The 16,739-nt window shown below is 61.7% G+C and overlaps 1 protein-coding gene across 1 annotated transcript; it reads right to left on the reverse strand.

Annotated features, from left to right (window-relative positions):
• Positions 1-231: 231 nt before the first annotated feature.
• On the reverse strand, positions 232-10,415 carry GABRD (gamma-aminobutyric acid type A receptor subunit delta). The gene is made up of 9 exons (XM_045546486.1): positions 10,247-10,415; positions 4,399-4,511; positions 4,056-4,123; positions 3,756-3,976; positions 2,560-2,642; positions 2,058-2,195; positions 1,293-1,448; positions 919-1,130; positions 232-644 (listed from the first exon to the last, which is right to left on the reverse strand). Exons 1-9 carry the CDS (start codon positions 10,312-10,314, stop codon positions 348-350), a joined length of 1,356 nt encoding a protein of 451 aa, XP_045402442.1. The 5' UTR covers positions 10,315-10,415; the 3' UTR covers positions 232-347.
• Between the last annotated feature and the right edge of the window lie 6,324 nt (positions 10,416-16,739).

Below are 16,739 nucleotides of genomic sequence, written 5' to 3' on the forward strand. Positions count from 1 at the left end.
GGGCCTCCCGAACGCCTTCCCCACCCTCGCGCCAGGGCAGACGTCCACTCCCGCCTCCTCGTGCCTCCTCCCGCCTCCGGTCCCAACCCCACGGCGCAGGCACCCGGCAATCGGGATCGCTGACTGGGTCCAGGAATTCACAGCTCCCCAAGGGCCCGGCTCTGCGGACCCCCCGGCCTCCTGAGCCTGCACAGAGCCCAGCTGGTCTCCGGGCAAGGCTGGGGGCCAAGCTCGGGGCCAAGGCTTCCTCCTGTTTCACGGGGCCAGTCATCGTCACCTGGAAGCAGGCACAGGGCAGGCCGATCCCAGGGTCCCTCCGGCAGCAGGCCGGCGAGCAGGTGAGACCCTCACATGGTGTACGCCGCCCAGTAGATGACGTTCACGGCCACGAACGCGGCAGGGAACACGACGCGGGAGTAGATGTCGATGGTGTCCGCGTCGATGGGCTTGAACCGGGCGCAGAGGCCGCCCTGGCCCCCCGCGCGGGGCCCCCCCTCCTTGGTCTCGCCTGTCTCCACCTCCACCGACCTGTAGGAGCCCATGAGGTTCCCGGGCACGCGGCACTGCCGGCGGGTGACGGCCAGTTCCTGGGTGACGCCGGCGGCCGAGAGGGAGAAGAGGACGATGGCGTTCCGCACGTCCATCTGCAGGGGCGGGGGAGGCCGAGCGTCGCAGCACAGCTCCGGGGCCCCGGGCCACAGGGGCTCCCACGCAGGCCCCTCCCGGGCGCAGCGAGCACCGCTAGGACCCACGCAGGCTGGGCCGCAGGTGACCTCCGCCGGGCCCTGGGCTGCAGGTGACCTCTGCAGAGCCTGGGCTGGGGCCAGGGTACTGTCCGCCCTGGAGCCAGGGGGGGCCGACCTTGGTTCTGATCCCTGAGAGGTGTCTGCCCACCCGGCCTCACCTCCGCCCTCTCACCTCGGCCCTTGGCTTCGTGACCTTGACTTTGGCCTTCTGCTTCTTCCTGTAGTCGGCGTTGAAGTGTGCAAAGGCGTACTCCACCAGGGCAGCAAACACGAAGACGTAGCAGATCCAGAAGTAGACGTCTAGCGCCTTGATGGCCGACGCCCGGGGCAGGGAGGAGCGGGCGCTGACCATGAGCGTGGTCATCGTCAGCACCGTGGTGATGCCTGGGGTGGGCAGGGCCACCATTGCAGGCGCCATCTCCCCTCCAGCCCCAGCGAGAGGGAGGGTCCGCCAGTCCCCCACCCACCCATGACGGCGCAGGGAATGCAGGGCACAGGCTGACGGGGCGGCGTCCAGCCCGGGCCCTGGGGAGGGCGGGGCCATACCCAGAGACACCCTGGCGGGCACGGCCGCCTGGCTGATCCAGAAGGAGACCCAGGACATGGCGACCAGCAGGATGGAGGGCATGTACGACTGGATGATGTAGACGCCCCGGTTCCTCCGCAGATGGAAGTGCAGGCTGAGCCGAGGGAACTGGCCGGCTGCCCGGACGGCCACAGTCAGAGCAGGCCTGCCCTGCCACCCCCGGCCCAGGGGACTCCAGGGGAGAAGGGGCCTCACTGGGCACTTGCAGCCTCTGCCAGGCTCAGAAGGGAGACCCTGGACCCGGCCTCCCACCAGCCTGGGGGCCCTGTCCTCGGTGTGGCCCCAAGCGGGTTGTCCAGAGGGAATGGGGAGGAAGAGTCCAGCATTGCTGCTGGGCCCCGACCTTGCTGAGCTGTCCCTGGGGCCCCAGCCAGCTGGGGAAGGGCCCACCTCTCTCTCTCCAGCCCCTTGTGCCCCCCTATGCTCTGGCCCACCGGCTCCGGGCTCTGGGCTCCGGGCCAGCATCAGCGGCAGGGGCAGGAGGGCCCAGAAGACGGAGGGCTGGGTCTGGCTTGGCCCCTGAGCCCTGCAGAGCCCCGCACCCTTGGGCTCCCCCAGACCTGCAGTGCTGGGAGTGAGGAAGGACCAGGAAGGACAGTGAAACCCCGACCCGAGTCCTCACAGTGCAGCTCGGAGCCCCTGGTCCCCAGTCAGCGGGTTCCAGCTGCGCCCTCGGGGCCCTAGAGTAAACGCGTGAGAACCACACGGGCCCCGCAGCGCGTTACCCGACTTGAAGTTCATCAGCTCGGTGGTGAAGCGATAGCTGGTGATGGTGAACTGGGCCAGCTGCAGCCGGTCCAGGCCATGGATGTGCTCCTGGCTCTCCGACCAGTAGTACACGATGTCCTCAGAGGAGTAGCCGTCTGCGGGGAGCCCGCAGGAGGCCCGTCCAGGCTCTGGGACCACACCTGGCCCCTCCACGCAGGTGGGTGGGGCAAGGGTGGGGTGGCCATTGCCGGGTGACACAGGGGCCTGCCGGGCCAACCCAGCGACACGGGCCTGTGCGGGTCTGGCTTCCTCGGCCCAGCTCCCGGGCAGGGCGCTGACCACAGCTGAGCCGCTCCAGGCTCTGCAGCCCCTTCTCCTCCCGCCCAGGCTCCTTGCTCGAGCGGAAGCCTATCCCAGGTGCTCCCCTGTCCCCTGCGCCAGGCCAGCCTTGTCCAGGCCCGGCTGCCCCCTGGAGAAGCCCCCCAGAGAGGAGCCCGCCCGCCCCGAGCGTCCACTCACAGCTCTCCAGGTCCAGCATGCACTCCTGCTTGTCCATGGGGTACTTGGCCAGGTCCATGTCGCAGGCCACTGTGGAGGTGATCCTGCCCGGACACGCCGGTGAGTGAGCCCCCCGGAAGCCTGGCGGTCGCCTCCCCCCTGCTCACCGGGGGCCGCCTGGGACCCCAGCTACTGCTCAGCGTTTGTTTGCAAGTTGCCCAGCATCTGGATAAAAACTGAAAACTGGCCAACTTTATAGACGTTTGTGAGTCTTCCTTTAGGACTATCAAGACTGCATTGCATTCACGTCTGCATCCTTCAAAACGCTCGACTCTTTGGCTAAGCGGGGAGCCCAGGAGGCCCGGGCCAGCCTGAGCACCACGGGCACTGGCCCAAGGGACGCTGGTAGCGGCCTGGGGACAGGCCCAGAGCTGCCGAGGGCTCTGATTTTCCAGGAGAGACCGGACATGTAGGTTCTTATGTAAAACCTTCTGATTTTTCAAAAATGGTCAACTAATTCCATTTTTAAAAGGCGTGTGTCTGAAAACAAGCACTCGAACACACACACGTGTCTGCACTCAGCAGCGTTCCCCGCAGTCCACAGAAGGCAGAGCCACCGAGTGCCCACCACAGGGGTCGGACAGACCCAGCCACAAAGAGGAGCGAGGCCTGACACGGGCCACGCCGGGGATGGACCCCAAAACCATCGCCCTGAGTGACAGAAGCCAGAGGCGAGAGGCCACGGAAGGTGTGCTTCTGTTAGGGGAAACGTCCAGACTGGAGAATCCGCAGTAGCAGACTGGTGGTCGGGGGGCTTCGCGGAGGGGAGAGTGGGGAGGGACTGCTCAGTGGGTATAGGGTCTCCTCCGGGGAGACGAAATGTTCCGGAACTAGAGACAGGTGCAGGCTGCACAACACAGGGAATCTGTTAGAAGCGAACGAACTGTTCACTTTAAAATGGTTAATTTTATGTTAAGTGGATTTCACCCCATTCAAAAAACACAAAAAGGCACCGTGCTGGCCAAAAAGCCACATCTGTTGGCTTCCTGTCGGCAACCTTGGAGCTGACGTTCCCCGAGCAGCTGCCGGCTGCAGGGCCTATAAATAGCTTTGCCGGCCCCAGCCCAGCTCCGGCAGAAGCCTCTTCAGGTTTCTCCGGCCTCGGAGGGTCCCGGGAGCCGCTGCACCCGCCGGGCTTCCCCCCAGGCCCAGCTCACCGGATGCTGTACAGGATCACGCCGTCCGGCTGCAGCCGGATGAGCTTGTTCTCCACAGTCACGTCGTGGAACCAGGCGGACTTGGCGTTCACGATGAAGGTGTCAGGGAGCCAGAGCTTGTCCACGAAGCGGCTGTCCAGGCCCAGGGTCTCGTTGGTGTGGTTGTAGGACAGCCTGCTGTCCCGCCAGCTCTGGTGCAGAAACACGGTCATGGTGTACTCCTGCGGGGGGGCGGTGCGGCGTCAGCCCTCGCTCTGCTCCTGGGTCACGGGGCCGGGGCAGCGGCTGGCCGGCACCTACCATGTTTGCCTCTGAGATGTGGTCGATGCTGGCCACCTCCAGCGCCAGGGCCACGTTCACAGGGGGGCCTGCGAGGCAGGAGCAGGGCCCAAGGAGGGGCTGAGGCGGCCCCAGCACCCCCGGCTGCCCTGCTAGGCCAGGCGCTCCCCAGCTGGGGCCCGGGGAGGCCAGATGGGGGAGAACAGCCAGGCACCTGGGGAGCTCAGCCTCCATCTTCCCAGTTGTCCCCGTGGGGGGCCTGATGGAGCCCAGGTGGAGCCCAGAGCCCAGCAGGGCTCACACCCAGAGCCCAGCCCGGGCTCCAGCAGGGCCGGCCTGCCCTGCGCAGGGTGGCTGCCCTCACCTCCAATGCCAGGCCGGAAGTTACGGGCATAGCCGGCCATCAAGCCGTCCAGGTTGGGGAGCCAGGATATCTCCAGGTTGGAGCCCACGTAGTCACCAATGTCATTCATCGCTCTGGGAATGCAAGGCCAGTGGGTCACAGACAGGCAGGGTGCCAGGGACCGAGCCTGGGTCCCTTCCTGGGGATAGAGTGCCATCGCGGGCACCCAGGCCAGGGGCAGGCAGGGGTGGGAGCTTCACGGCCCGAGGCCCGGCCAGTCCTGGCCACTGGAGTGGGCACAGGGAAGCCCGGGAGGTCCCGGCTCTCCCACCTGCTTCTGCTTGGCTCTGAGGGGGCTGCCCTGGGCTGGGCCGAGCCCCCAGACCCACTCAGTGGCCGCCCGGCTCCCTCCCCACCCAGCCCGTGGGGGCAACGTGCAGCCAGGCAGGCACCTGCCCGAGGCCCCACCCCCAGGGCCCCTCACCGAAGGGGCCTCAAAAGACCCCAGGGGCATGTGGCCTCCCCATCAGCTTCGCAGGGGGTGTGAGGAGGAGGCTGAGGGGCAGGGACAGAACGAGGCAGCACCCCAAAGCCAGGGCCCAGAGCCCCCTGTTCTCTGTCCCCGCCAGGAAGGCCCAGGCCGGGTCCCCTGGGCCCCGAGTGGCCGTGTGCTTCTAGGCTCGGCCTGTGCCGGTCTTGCCTGTCCCGGGCAGGGCCACAGGGGTGCCCACGCGTGACTCAAAGCGGTAACTAACATGAGGGAGGCATCTTGGGCCCCACACACGGCACTGCTGGAGCACAGAGCTCCCCAGAGACCCCACGGCCCCTCTCACTGGACCGGGCGGAACAGCGTCCCCCAGCACTCATGTCCACCCCCAACTCAGGTGAGGCTGTTTGCGAACAGGTCTTTGCGGGCATCGTTGGTGAAGAAGAGGCCACACTGCAGTAGGTGGCTCTAAAGCCAACGGCTGTGTCCTCACAAGAGAAACAGAGACACACGGGAAGGAGCCACATGACGGTGACGGAGCCAGAGACGGGAGTGATGCGGCCACAAGCTACAGAGCCCCCGGAAGCGGGGAGGGGCCTGGGGCGGACTCTCCGTAGGGAACCGGCCCGGCCTACACCTCGGTTTCAGATTTGGGGCCTCCAGAGCTGGGAGAGGACAAACTTCTGGTTGCTCTAAGCCACCAGTCTGCGGTCATTTGTCACGGCAGACACGGGCAGCACACAGGGGAAGACAGCCCCGGGGGGGGGGGGGGCCCTGAGCACAGCCCTCCGGGGCACCAGGCCTGAGCCCTCAGGGAGAGGTGAGGGTCAGGATCTGGCCCCCCGCTGCCCCAACTCCCCGCAAGCCTAGAGACAGACTCACCCCGATCCAGACACGGCCTCAAGCCCAGCACCCCGTGCTGGGCCACCCGCCAGGCCACCGAAAGAAGACTTCGGTCCCCCAGCCACACCCCCTCCACGCCTGGCTCTCCACCACCCTGCCCACTGCTCCCCTTGGTGGGTGCTGCGGCCTGGCCTGCTCTGCCTGTGAGCACAGCCACGCAGGGCACGGCCACCAGCCCCACACGGGCCAACAACAGCCCACCCTCCCTGTCTCTCCGGCTGCAGCTCCTCAGGCCCCGCTGCTCCCCCCGGGCCAGGCAATGCCCCCTCCAAGCTTCTGCCTGCACCCCTTCCTCCTCCCCAGCGCCTCCAGGCCCGGCAACTGCCACCCAATTCCTGCCCCCTCTGCCCAGATGGGGTTTGACCCCAGGCCCTCCGGCCGCCTCCACCTCATTCCGGAAAGCAGATGCTGCCAGCTGAGCCTCCCTCGCCTCCCCCAGTCCTGCGGGAGACGCAGCCCCAGGCCCCTCAGGACGCGGTTCCTGACCACCCGGGCGGCAAACATCTGTGGGGTGAACCCTGGGTGCCCGCTCCAGTCTAGGGACACCACTGGCTGCAGCCAGGGCCCCGTGGAGGTCCAAGGCCTGTGGCGAGCAGCAAGGCGGCTTCGTGGGGCAGGCGGGGAGGCCAGGACCCCAGGCAGGGGTGGGGGTGGGGAGGGGAGAACTGACAGCCCCGGAGGAAGCCACAGTGGAGCCCAAAGGAAAAGGACACGAGGACCCAAGTGGGGCAGAGACGGGACCGCGAGGGCCCTGTGCGCCAGGGTACGTCTGGGACCCCGAGGAGCAACAGGGTCCGATTCACACCTTAAACACACAACTCCGGATTCTGGTGACCTGACGGGAAGTGCCATGGGGAGCGGCACACGGACCCCTGCCCTTCCCCGTGTCCTCCCCAGACGGAGCCCTCAGCCCTCCTTGCACCTCACTCTCAGGTGGGCCCGGGAAGCCCCCGAGGGCCGCCTGGGCTGGGGAGGCACCTGGGGTGGGGAGCCCAGGCCCATCCCTCTGACCTGGACGGCTTCCTCCTCGTGTCATGCCCTGGCCTTTTGCAGAGGTTGACCTTGAACCAGACGTTCCTGAGCTGCCGGGTCCCAGGCGGGAGGAGCCCCTGCAGGCCCGTCTGGGGCTGCCGTCCCCTCCAGACAGACACGGCTCCCCCCGCCCCACACCGTGGCCTGGTGCAGGGCTGGGCATAGGGCAGGTGCTTTGGTAACAAAGCATAAATAAGACGGAATTAAATTAAGTCCTGGCCTGAGTAAAGCACAATTAAAAATGCAAAATGGCACCCTGAAGGTCAGATGTAAAGGATTTGAATGAGACTTTATTTTTGGACTAGCCCAGCTGCCATCTAGCCTGCCCGGAACGAAGCCATCAGGAGACATCGTCCTTCCTGGGCCACGTGGCTTGCCTGTCTCAGAGTGGCGGCACACGTGTGCCCCGTCCCTCTGCCCTAGTCCCAGGCCCGCTGGGGGCGTGAGGGCAGGACCAGAGGAAGCCCCCGTCACGAAGTGACCCCTGCAGTGGTGGGAGGACAGCCTTAGCCACCTGCTGGGGGCGAGAGGAGAACAGGCTGCGAAGCCCACGTCGTTTCTTACCTAGGACGGTGGCCGGCCATTTCCCAGCAGTGGACAGACGGGGATGGCGCGGGGAGGATGCGCTTCGTGTCAGACTTGGGCCCTAGAGGGCCCCTTCTGTCACAGGGCAGCGGAGCCAACAGGGCAGGCAGGCAGCTTAGGGAGCCCGTTGTGGGGCAGGGTGCTGGGCTCTGGCGGCTAAGCCAGAGATCGTAGGAGACAGCAGCTGGCTCACCTGGTGGCCCTGGGGCCTGGGGCCCCGTGACGGCCTGGGTTTGGGTTTCCTCCACGGAGACAGACAGAGAAGCTCAGAGACGTGCACCAGGCTCCGAGTCCACACTTGGATTTAGGACTCACACCCGTGGGGCAGAGTGGGCACCGGGACATGCAGTGTCCCCCTTGGCTGCTCTTGGTGAGTCACCAGGCCTCCTCCCCTCCTGGCCCCACGGAGAAACAAACCCACCCGTCACTGGTCTCTGCCTCCGAGGACGGAAAGAGAAGGTGGGTGTCGCTGAGCGAGGCAATGGATCCTCCTCCCTCCGAGCATCTTTCCACCACACACACACAAGCCCACGATCCTGACAGCTCTGCTTTTAGAGCAACACAAGCCACACCAGCGTCTCAGTTACCAAGGCAAGGAGGAGCACCTCGCTGGAGAGGTGGGAGCTGCGGCACAGCTTCCCCAGGGAGGCGAGGTGCTGCAGCCAGGAGGGCCACCCACGTAGGCACACAGCAAGCGAGCTCAGCCCTGCGTGCAAGTCTTCAGGCTCCGGGCCGGCCGCAATCGCTGCACAGTGCACCCCCTCTCACCCCACCAAGCCTTTCCCTCTAGGGACTGCTGGGATCTGGATAAGCAGTATCGGCCAGAGTGGGCCCCATGGTCCTCCGACACCATGCCAGGGACTGGACCCAAAAACTGAGGGAGGGAAGGAGGGACAGCAGCTGTCCTGGTTTCTAAGTGGAGGGGACACAGACCCTGATGGGACGGCACCCTGCTAAGTTTGAAGGCTGCCACCAAGGGCTGCACAGGCAGCTGCTTCCACCCTGGGGAGCTCCTTCAGACCCGCCCCACGCGGTGTCATTGCCAGGCTAAAGTCACGAGCAGGAGGTCGAGCCCGGCACACATGCATGCAATCATCTAAAAGGAGAGACTTCAAAATGTAGCAAGATGGTAACTATTTTTAATTGGAGAGTGAGAAGGAGCTCAGCACAGCAGTGCACCCACCACCACGCAGGGCGCCCCCACGGCACCCGTTCCAGGGATAGACACCATGACGGCCCGGAGGTGCCCTCCTGGCCAGTCCAGCCTTCCTGCCCAGGGAGACACCGCTCAAGACCTTACCCAGCCCCCAGGAGCCAGACTTGGGGCAGGATGCAGAATTTTTCAGATTTTAGAATGGGGATATGGCGCATCTGCAGACTTGGGGGGGTCTGGAGAATTTCCCAGCAGGAAATGTATACATAGGCCCCGGAAGTAGGATAAATAAAGACAAACAGGGCTGTCAGTACAGGACAGGATTTGCCACCAAATGAGTTCTGGTGTCAAACTTGGGCTAAAACTTTGGGGCTTCAGAGCCATTTCAATATCACACTCTTGGCTGAGTGGCTGTGGGCCGGGGCTGGTGCTGTCCCCGCACCTCCAGCACGTGCATCCGTGGCCATGTCTTGGTGCCACCCTCCCCGCTGCCTTGAAGTGGGGAGAGGAAAAGGAGAAGGGGCCACTGGGACTGAAGACAGAACAGAGCTGTTCCGAGGACAGCGGCTGTGCAGAGCGATGACCGGTGGCCTCCAGCCCGATGCCACGTCCCAGCTGGACCCACCCACAGAGAACCCCGACACGCCTGCCCCGGTGCTCAGCCTCAGTGCCCGCAGCCACGACACGGGGGGCCTTCAGCCCTGTCTGGTTCCCAGCAGCCTTCAGTGTGCACGAAATCCACATGCTGGGGACCTGTCTGTGCTGTTTTCCTGCAGCCCTTGCACTGAGGTAATTTGCAAAAAGGCCCCTGATTGGCCTCTCCCGCCTCCCATGCAGGGTGGCCGGGCTCAGCGCTGGGACCCCACATGCCGAGGTGACCTGGGAGCCTGTTTCGAATCCCGAGAGGGGGAAGCAAGCGGGGGCTGTGTCCGTGGCTGGAAGCCAGAGGGAGGGAGCTCGGCTGAGGGGACCTTCTCCTTAGCCGCCTCCTTCTCTGGGAGGCAGCCCCCCAGTAGCTAACGGGCAGCCCAGAGCCTCTTCCCCGTTGCCAGGGGCACCTGGCTGCCAGCCACCTGCCCACTTGGGAGTCGGTCCCTGCGGTTCCCCGGGGCTCCTGATCGCGACCCTCGGCACGCGGGCCCGCCGCTCCTTGACGGCCCACGCGGCACAGGGCGCGCCTTCCCGCGGCCGCCCCAGACCCACCGGCCGCGGAGGAAGCTCACGGGCAGCTCAGCTCCCGCGGGAAAGCGAGCAGCCTCCTGCCCGTGTTCTGGGATCTTTCCTCCTTCCCTGCAGCTCGTGCCATCCCGAGCGCTCAGCTTCGCGCCTGGAGGGCGCCGGCCGGGCAGGGACGGGAGGTGAGGGCCGGGACTCGGGGGCCGCTACAGGGCAGCGGGGCGGGGAAGAACCCGAGCGGCTCCGACGCCCGGTCTCGCCCGGCGGCGCCGCGTTCAGCACCGGGACGGCGGACAGCGCAGGGGCCGGGGGCGCCTCGTCTGCGACCGGGGCAGCGGGGCGCGTCCGCAGGGGCGCCCGCGGGGCAGACCCGGGCGGGAGGCGCGGGCTCTGGATGCCCGAGGCTCGCACCGGGGCGCCCCCAGCTCGGTCTCCCGCCAGCCCGAGACCCCCGCCCCCGCCCGAGGGCGCCCCGCGCGGAGCAGCTCCCGCCTCCTCCCCGCCACCCCGAGCGCCGCGACCCGGCCGCTCACCTGGTGCCGCGGGGCCGCCGCGCGCAGAGCAGCAGGAGCGCGGGCAGCAGCCGGGCCAGCGCGTCCATGGCTCGCGGCCGCCGCGCGGGACGGGTCCGGCCGCCTCGGGCGCACGCGAAGTTGCCTCGCCGGCCGCCGCGGCGCACGGGCGGGAGCGGGAGGGAGCGCGGCGCGGGCGCGCAGGGTGGGGGCGGACGGAGCGCGGGGCCCGCCCGCTGCCCCGCCCCCACCTCCGGGTCTGCCCCGCCCCTGCCGCGCCCCCTCCCTCGCGGGCCGCGCGCCGGGCAGGGGCCTGGCGCTCCCGACCCCCCAAACCGCGGGCCGCCAGCGGGTCCCTCCCGGAGCGCAAGACCCGCGTGGACAGGGCAGAGGGACGGGGGTGGCAGAACCTCGTCCCCGAGTCGCCGGGGCGCTTGCGGGGGTCGCAGGTCCCCGGTTGCTGGTTCTGCCAGCGCGGGCCGTGGGCGGGGAGGGTGCGGGCGTCCCTGCAGCACCTTCGCCTTCTGCCGGGACAGAGACCCCCCCCCCCCCACCAGCAGCGCCTTCCCAAACCCTCGCACTGTCAGCAGAGCCGCAACAGCGCGACTCACGGAGCAGTCCTGGTCCTGGGGCCCCCACGGGAGGAAGAAGGTGGCAGCTGTCGCGCTCCGCTGCCCCAACCCCCCACCCCCCACGGGCCGGCGGGCGGCTGCGCTCCAGCGACCGTGAGAGCCGCCCTCCCACCGAAAGAGCTAAGAAATTGAGGGCCTGGCATATTTTGTCCTCCTTCTTTTGAACATAAAGTTTTTCTGCAGTTTCCTTGAAAAGCTGATCACACACTTCAATCATTAAGTTTCATTTATTCACTTCTGGACTCCTGATAGCAGCATAAAGTGAACGTCTCATGTAAACACTTAAAAGTGGGCAAACTTGTTCCGGAGCGGGCAAGTCCCCTTAGATGACCATGGCCGGGAGCAGAGCGCAGGATGGCATCTGCCCACCCTTGGTGTGGACAGCGGAGGAAGGGGCTGGTTCCCAGCTTGCCTTCCTAAATCCAGACCCCCTGGGCCGCTCCCAGCCCACCTAGGGTGGCTCCTGTGTGGGGACCACTGGCCTCTCCGTGTCCCTGCGGCCCGGCCTGAGTCATGCTCTGCACAGCCCCCTCTGAGCACCCGCGGCCTGGTTCCACCTGTCCCTTCTACACAGGCCCCTCGGAAAGGCTGGGAGCTGATCCGCAAAGAGTGCCCAGAGCCTGGCCTGGCGGCCGGCGAGAGTGTGAGCGTCCACACTGCTGTTTCCTCATCCCTCCAGAGCAGGGTCTTGTCTGTCGGCCCTTCCTAGGGTCTGGCGTGCAATAGGTGCTTAATAAACGCAGGAATAGCACCGGGTCAGAGCCTTGTAGCACAGCCCTGAGACAGCACCTCCTTCATGGCCTCCGGACAGTGCAGGGCACGCTGAGCCCTGCAGCCCTGAGCCTGGGGACACGCTGTGAAGTGGGTTTGTGTCATGCCCCTTTTCCGTGTCTGAGAAGGGCTCCGGGCTCGTAGCCTCTGAGGACACCGTTGACTGTGACTCATTCGACCCAGTTTGGTCAAGATGAACCAGACTCTGCCGCCATTTTCTTCACTCCACTATCTGGGGGCATAAAATTAACACGAACTGTCCCCGTGGGATGTGCTGTCACAGGCAGCTCCGGCTCAGCTGGACACGCATCTTGGCCACAGACTGCTTGTTGGTGGCATCAGATCTCCTCTTCCTTTAGTCCTGGAGGCAAACGAATCTCAAAGCCACAAACAGAGGCAGTTAAGCGGTCACCTGCAGACACCTTAGACTTGAAATATTGTCCCCATCATTCACAGATGCCTCTGAGGTTGATTTTCCCCCAGAGTCTGCACATTTTAATTCTGCATTGTTTCTCATTGGTGTTTCAGTTTGGATCTGAAGAATTTTCATTATTCCTTTTTTAAGTTTTTTGAGAATTAGTTGCCATTTCTGAGCTTTGGGCCTGTTCCACCGATGTGCACGACCCGCGGGTGGGCCTCCTCAGCCTCGTCTTCCGCCTAGAGAAGCTCTGGCTACTCCAGAGCCGGGAAATCCACTGGAGGGTCGGAGCTGGGATCTGCGTGGCTGGCCGCAGGGGAGCTTCGTGCCTGAGATGGAAGGGGCCCACCTCCCTCCGCCTTTGAGAATTCGGGCCGTGCTCCCCAGAGTCAGAGGCCAGGCTGCTGGTCCCAGCTCCGATTGGAGCTGGCTGTGTGACCTCAGGGAAGTCATTTTTCCTGGCTTTGTTTTCTTTCTTTACAAAGTGAGGAGGTGAGAGTAGCAATCGGTGTCAGAAGTCCACAACACGGATTCTGGTGCTTTCATTAAAAGTAACAGTCTTACCGGCAGGTGGTCGGGCTGCCTCCCCACTCCCCAGGTGTGACTTTGATGAGACATTCAGAATCAATAACTGTTCCAGACAAGATGTGTGCTCCTCCCCCAGGTGCTGGGACGATCCCGCCCCTGTCTTGGCACTGCTAAGTCTGCAAAGTGGGGTCTGTACCCAACGACGACGACAAGGATGGTAATAAAACGCAAGTTTGAACTTCAAACCTAAAGCATTTGATTCTACACATCTCGTGAATTCCTTTTTTTTTGAGACAGAATCTCACTCTGTTGCCCGGGCTAGAGTGCTGTGGCATCAGCCTAGCTCACAGCAACCTCCAACTCCTGGGCTCAAGCGATCCTCCTGCCTCAGCGTCCCGAGTAGCTGGGACTACAGGCATGCGCCACCATGCCCAGATAATTTTTTTTTTCCTATATATTTTTAGTTGTCCAGATAATTTCTTTCTATTTTTAGTAGAGATGGGGTCTCACTCTTGATCAGGCTGGTCTCAAACTCCTGACCTCGAGCAATCCTCCCGCCTCGGCCTCCCAGAGTGCTAGGATTACAGGCATGAGCCACTGCGCCCGGCCTCATGAATTCTTTTTAAAATTTATTTTATTGATTTATTTTTTTTTTGAACCTGCCTCACTGACAAATACGTCTTCTGTGGTCTCTCTTACTGCTTATTTGATACACAGAACTGCTTCTCCATCAGACAGGACCCACTCAGAGCCCTTTGGTTAGAGCTTGAGACAGTGGCAGCTGTCTCTCTTCCATCAGCACAGAGAGGAATTGCCCCCTCCATATGGCACTGGGCAGGACACACGTTTGGCTCTGGGAGGTAGGAAAACCCTGCCTCCTTCGTCAGCCTCTGGGAGCTGCCAACTCAGTTCTCCCCTGGACGACAATGTCCTGAGGGGCACCCAGACAGTTACAGAAGTGGGGTCTTCCGGTCTACTTGCATGTTCTGATGACCAGCCTGCAGCGTTATTCTTTGGGATAACCACTTTGCTGGAGGCTCGTGGGAAGGGAGGGCACAAAGTCCGGGGCCTGGGGAGAGCTGGCCCCAGCCCACTGTGGCAGGTCGCAGCAGCAGGACAGGCCCCAGGAGGTGGAGGTGAGTCACAGGGATGGGGAGAGGAAGCTGCTCCAGCTAAATTTAAAATCCCTTCCTGATGTATTTGTGAGGTTGCCTTGTTATTTTCCTGGGAAAATGCACCAAACAGAGAAAATGGTGGTGACACAGAAGAATTTTACTGAGCTTAGAGCGTCATTATTAATCCCTCGATTTTCAGATGGAATGCGTTCATTCAGACAAGCAAAGAGAACTTGGCAGAAAGGATCAAATGCAAAATACTTGTAGCAGCCTGAGATCCAACGTCTACTTAAACAAAGGGTGCAGCTCGCTCAGAAACCAGGCTAGTTTTGCTGCTGTCTTCGGTAATCAAGGCCCTGAGAACCAATAAACAATCAAACTTGGCCACTTCGAACATTTTTTTCTACACTTGAGTTAAATCAATGTCCAAGGACAATTACTCATTTTTAACGAAGAGAAGCCGGAATTCTATTCTCATTTTTTTATGTTCTTTGCAGTGGCGATTTGAATTCTTTCCTATGATGGAAAACGTTAAACACAAATTAACATTTCTAACAAAAGGGCTGTCGATCAAGTGACAAAAACATTCTACTTTAGATACAAGCATGACTGAGTTGACAACATGAAAACTCCCAAATGGGCTGCCGGGAGGATGAAATCCGGCCACCGACGGCTCACGGCCCGCGCAGGTGCGGGTGGAACGCAGCCACGGCTCCCTCGCCCTTCCCTCCCGTGCCAGATCCTCATCCTCCATGCAGGATGACAGAGAAATAAAGACAGATTTGCTGCGATCGTTCTCATACTTGATATTGGAACACATTCATTAAGTGTCCTCAAGAACGGCCCAGACGCGATTGGTACTCACTCAACAAGTTTTACGGCAGTATTGGTCCCCCCTTTCTCAGGTATCATCTAGACCCTGGGTGTGAATAAGAGATCACTGTCCCTGTCCCCACAGAAGGGATTTAAGTGAGATAAATGATTTAACATCAACGTGTTGAGGACACTTCAGACAGGTGGCCAGTGAAGACCTCTGAGCTGAGACTTGGGTGATTCCCTGTGTGTTGGGAGCAGCCCCAAGCAACCATTCCAGGAAGGGGACAGGAAGTGCAAAGGCCCTGAGGCAGGAACCAGGGCCAAGTTCACAGGGACACAAAGCCAGGCAGTCTGGGAGTGATGTGAGGAGCAAAGGAAGGCCGGCCACCGCAGAGGGAGCAAGGCAGGGGTCCCAAAAGGCAAAGTCCATATGGTTGTGGCCTGGAGTCTAGGTGTTATTTTATGTTTAAACAGCTTTATTTTGTAAAATAATATTCATCAACTTTTTTTTTCTTTTTGAGACAGAGTCTCACTGTGTCACCCAGGCTAGAGTGCCGTGGTGTCATCACAGCTCACTGCAGCCTCAAACTCCTGGGCTCCAGTGATCCTCCTGCCTCAGCCTCCAGAGTAGCTGGGACTACAGGTACGCACCACCACACCTGGCTAAGTTTTCTACTTTTTGTGCAGACAGGCAATTTGCTGTTGCTCAGGCTGGTCTTGAACTCCTAACCTCAAGTGATCCTCCCGCCTCGGCCTCCCAGAGCACTGGGATTCCAGGTGTGAGCCACTGCGCCTGGCCAAATGCATCAACTTTTAAGCCTACGATTTGAGTTTTGAGATACGTGCAGGGCTGGGGAGCCGCCGCCACCCTCCTGACCCTGCACATTCGCACGACTTTAGAAAGCTCCTTCCTGCCCGTGGCTGTTCATTTTGTCCCCCAGCCTGGTGCCCAGTGACCACTGCATCTGCCTTCTGCCCCTGCAGTTCTGCCTTTCCTGAAGTGCCTGATGCTGGTATTGGCACCTTCCGACGTGGCTCTAGTGACCCCGTCCCTGCCATTGTGACCCCCCTCCTTGCACGTGGTCTGGACCCAGAGGCTTGTAATGACGTGTCCAGAGTGACGAGCCATCCCGAGGTCAGTGTATCAAAAACCGTGTGTAACTCAGTCTCCCTTTGATGGAGCAGCTGCCCAGCTGTGAGCTGGTGGCAAGAGGCTCAAGGGGCGAAGACCCAGCCCAACCTCGAGACGCCTGTGGCCCTGCCGACATCTGACTGCAGCTTTGTGAGACACACTGAGCCGGGGGACCCTGACCTACAGAAACCGAGGTAGAAAATGCTGTTTTGAGCCACTACGTCCCGGGCAACCCGCTATGTAGCAGGTGGCTGACGCAGTGGTCCGTGTCTGACTTCTCTCACTCAGCATACTTTTGAGACTCGTCTACACTGCTGCGTGTATCAGTAGTTTATTTTGCATTGCCGAGTAGTATTCCATCGTATGGATAGTCCTCAGTTTGTTTAGCTCCATCTGTTGACGGGCATCTGGGTTCTGCCCAGTTTGGGGCTGTTATGAGCAAAGCTGCTTCCAACACTGAAGTGCGAGTCTCTGTGTGGACACGTGTTTTCATCTCTTTTGAGTAAGTCTGTAGGTGTGGGGTTACCAGATTGCAAGGGGACAGATGTCTAACTTTATGAGACACCCCAGTCCTATTTCTGAAGTGGCTGTGCCATCCTGCATTCCCACAGGCAACGCACGAGGGCTAGGCTGTTCCACCTGTGTCAGCCCGGGGCGTTGTGAGTCTTCAGCTGCGGCCGTTTTGCAGCCGTGTGGCGGTACCTCCCTGTGGACTTATCATGCATTTGCTTGATGGCCAATAACACCAAGCATCGTTTTATGTGCTTATGTATTTGTATATCTTCTTTTGGTGATGTATCTGTTCAAATCTTTTGCTAATGTTTTGAAAAATGAGGTGATTGCTCTATTACTAAGAGTTTTTACATACTTTAGATACAAGTCTTTTGTTAGACATATGTTTTATAAATATTTTCCCCCAGTCTGGGGCCTGCCTGTTCATTTTCTTAATAGTGTCTCCTGAAGAACCGAAGTTGTTAATCTTGACAAAATCCATTTCATTGATTTTTTCTTTAGGGTTCATGATCCACCCAGGCTCCCCTCCCCGCCGGCCGGCTCCCCACCCACTTCCACATCCAGGGGGCCGTCGCCCCGGGTTCCTGGT

The sequence above is a fragment of the Lemur catta genome, chromosome 3 (assembly GCF_020740605.2).
Source record: "Lemur catta isolate mLemCat1 chromosome 3, mLemCat1.pri, whole genome shotgun sequence".
Classification (NCBI taxonomy): Eukaryota; Metazoa; Chordata; class Mammalia; order Primates; family Lemuridae; genus Lemur; species Lemur catta.

Coding starts and splice junctions, on each gene's coding strand:
- GABRD (XM_045546486.1), bottom strand. CDS start 10,314: ATGGACGCGCTGGCCCGGCTGCTGCCCGCGCTCCTGCTGCTCTGCGCG. Junction 4,124..4,398: donor CTTCCGGCCTGGCATTGGAG/GTGAGGGCAGCC, acceptor CCTGCCTCGCAG/GCCCCCCTGTGAACGTGGCC. Junction 3,977..4,055: donor ACATCTCAGAGGCAAACATG/GTAGGTGCCGGC, acceptor GCCCCCCCGCAG/GAGTACACCATGACCGTGTT.